The following is a 3,148-nucleotide window of genomic DNA, read 5'->3' as shown; positions in this document are numbered from 1 at the left end:
TAATATATGTGTGTGCAATAGTAAGAAATATTTGCAATGATGTCGAGATTAATATTTTGAACGATATTTATTCGATAACAATTTAGTTCGTTAAATTAAAAAGTTAGCTAATTTTACGAGCAGAGTGATGTCAATGTTTTTATATCTTTATCTCGTTTATATATCACCGATAATCGTTGAAGTTAATAAAATTATTACTTCTGTTTCAGAGGACAAAACAATTTATTTTTCTACCGACGATGATTTCCTTATGATCTTCCTTCGTCCTTGTAAATTTTATCCGGAGAGTGCGTTTGAACTAATGAAACGAGCCGCAGACTTCAAGGTGAAGCACGCAGCCCTGTTGCATAATCTAATGCCGGAAGATGAAAAGACCATTTTTCTTGATCACAATGTTGTTAATATTTTCAAACACAGAGATCACAAAAATCGTAGAGTGATGGTGGTAAATTGTGGTAAACTCTGGGATCCGTCAAAAGTCTCTAGCGATCAAATTTTTCGTATATTCTACTTGATACATGAATTAGCCATGTATGAACCAGAAACACAGGTACGAATAAAATATTGTAATTACTAATTATGCCTCCTTTTACATATACACGCAGGAATTAATTAAATAATTAAATTATTTACAATTAAATTAGCTTTAGACACAAATGTAAATGTGTTACAATATTAATTGTAAAAAATATGAAAGAAATTTAGATTAAATTAAATATTTCTTTTTTTGCATGTCAAATCTTCGTATATTATGAATCACTACTATACAAAAATGCATCAGTGTTATGAATACTTATGCATGTATATAATTACTAGGTTGAACGTGTCGTAACTCACGATCAGCAAAATTCCATAATTGCCTTGACTATGCAAAAAAGAACTTAAATTTTTGCAGTTATTGCCAAAGGATACAAAATTGTATACACTATTGACGGTATTATATGTAATTACAAAGTTAAATTTATATATCCTAATTAAATTTAGCTAATAGTAATAAATTATTTAAATTTTTACAAAGCTAAGCATCGTATTTAATTCGGACGTAAGCGCGAGGCGTAAAAATGCACTTTGCACGATTGATAATTTAACGAATATAGTTCCAATAACAATGTAAAACAAAAAGAAAAAGAGAGAAATAAAGAAGTAAGAGAAAAAGAAAGAAAATATTAAGCTTTTCCATGTCAAAATAAGATATATCAAAATTATTAAATAATGAACATTCTAAAATAATTCTTTAAATTATCTGATTGGGGTGTTTAATTAAATAAAATTCCTATATTTGGTCAGAGAGAATCTTAATGCTTATCTAAGTATTTTTGTGTGATTTTATATACATATTTGACTCTACAATCTGCAGAATGCTTATTTGCATCAAAATTATTAAATTGACGAGCAATTTAATAATTTTGATGGAAATAAGCATTGTTATTAATAATTAGATATTAACGAGAATTTTAAATCTGCAAATATTTTTTTTACAAGTATGTTTATTCTTTTTTCTTAGATATTTGGTAATGTGGTGATAATGGATTTCGATGGGCTCTCCATGAAACAAATCACAGGAATGACACCATCTTTCAGCATGACACTCCTTAGTTTTATTCAGGATGCGATGCCACTACGTTTAAAGGAGGTAAGTATTAATACAGTAGATAAATAAAATTACACAAAATTACTTTGCTAAAAGAAGAAGTTATCTATTTTTACATTGTTACACACGAATAACTAATGTCAGCTTACATTGGCATTTCCTTATTATCATTATATTTATATTAAGTCTATTTTTACATCTTGTAATATGTAAATTAAATATTGACAACAATAAATATTATGTAAGGTAATCGACCCGTACAATAGTCTATCCAAACTTTATAATTTTTATTTAATTTTTTGCTGAATCCAAGATTAAAAACTGATGATTAGATTCAAAAGAGGAAATGTTTCTAAATGTTAAAAAAATATAAAATATATTTAATATATTTAAAACATTTACATGAATGCTATAAATATTTTAAGAAAAAGTAGCATTTATACTCGTAGATTATATTGAATATAACATACGGGTATTCAATATGATCTAAATATTACTTTTTCTTAGAATCTTTATTTAATATTTATATGTTTTTCTTTCTTTAGTAAACAAATTGGAGAATTAGAAAATAAAGTAATATATTACTTCCATAAAATTATGGAAAAAGTTACGGTTTATTAACATATCGACATGTGTTTATAATTGATATGTAAGACTTATCTATATACAAAGAAATGTTTTACAAAACATTGATATTAATATTTATTTATTTATTTATTTATTTATTAACTTATCTCCGATATTTAGCAGGTGAATTATAATCTTTGGTTTAAAATAACAAAAGTATTAAAAAACTTTAAAAGTGATGTATGTCCTCAGTATGCCAGTTGGCCATATTGGGTCTATCTTATAAAAACTTACCTCTCATTGGTTTATAAATAAAACGTGACAAAAATATAAACTAAATACAATATTATTAAATATAAATACAGAATTGTAATAATATGAATTACAAAAATTAATAACTATTTCTTGGTAACTATATAAAGCAATTAGATATTTACGAAATATTACATCATGACTACGACATTTCGCATTTTGCTTTATTGACAATAACAGAATAAACAAATTGAGCAATAAACTGATGCAATTGGGTCAGACAGACAGCTTGTATGACTTACTAATATTATCTGTTAAATTCACCTTTATAATTACACATGAATAGCGAGTAGGGCATATTGGTATTAGGTCATAGAATCCGGTTATCTTACTTGCTCGTTTTATTTGTGACTTATGTGATAGCAGTAATCATTTTACATTCTCATAAATCAATATTATTATCTAAATATTATATCTATATTCTTATTTTATATTAGATAAATAGTATATATTTCTAATTATATAATTATGCACATTCTAATTACAATTGATATTTATTTAGGTTCATTTTGTGAAACAACCGTTTCTGTTTAAAATGGTATGGCAAATATTCAAACCTTTCGTCCGGGAGAAATTGAGAAATCGTATGTTCTTCCATGGTTCCAAGATGTCTTCCTTCCACGCTCACATCCCGCCGAGTCATTTGCCGAAAAACTATGATGGCGAACTGCCAGAAAT

The 3,148-nt window shown here is 26.3% G+C and overlaps 1 protein-coding gene across 1 annotated transcript in view; it reads left to right on the top strand.

The window, feature by feature from the left end:
- LOC108748952 (clavesin-1) overlaps positions 1-3,146 on the top strand; it is a gene marked incomplete at its 3' end in the record, with an annotated part of 9,356 nt that extends 6,210 nt beyond the window's left edge. The window contains exons 2-4 of the mRNA XM_018487400.1: positions 210-550; positions 1,505-1,633; positions 2,973-3,146. Coding sequence (XP_018342902.1) covers positions 210-550; positions 1,505-1,633; positions 2,973-3,146 — 644 coding nt within the window. The remainder of the gene's footprint in view (positions 1-209; positions 551-1,504; positions 1,634-2,972) is intronic.
- Between the last annotated feature and the right edge of the window lie 2 nt (positions 3,147-3,148).

Source organism: Trachymyrmex septentrionalis, unplaced genomic scaffold (assembly GCF_001594115.1).
Source record: "Trachymyrmex septentrionalis isolate Tsep2-gDNA-1 unplaced genomic scaffold, Tsep1.0 scaffold11, whole genome shotgun sequence".
Lineage (NCBI taxonomy): Eukaryota > Metazoa > Arthropoda > Insecta > Hymenoptera > Formicidae > Trachymyrmex > Trachymyrmex septentrionalis.
The sequence above is the reverse complement of the archived record's forward strand: the minus strand, read 5'-3'. Positions and strand labels throughout refer to the sequence as shown.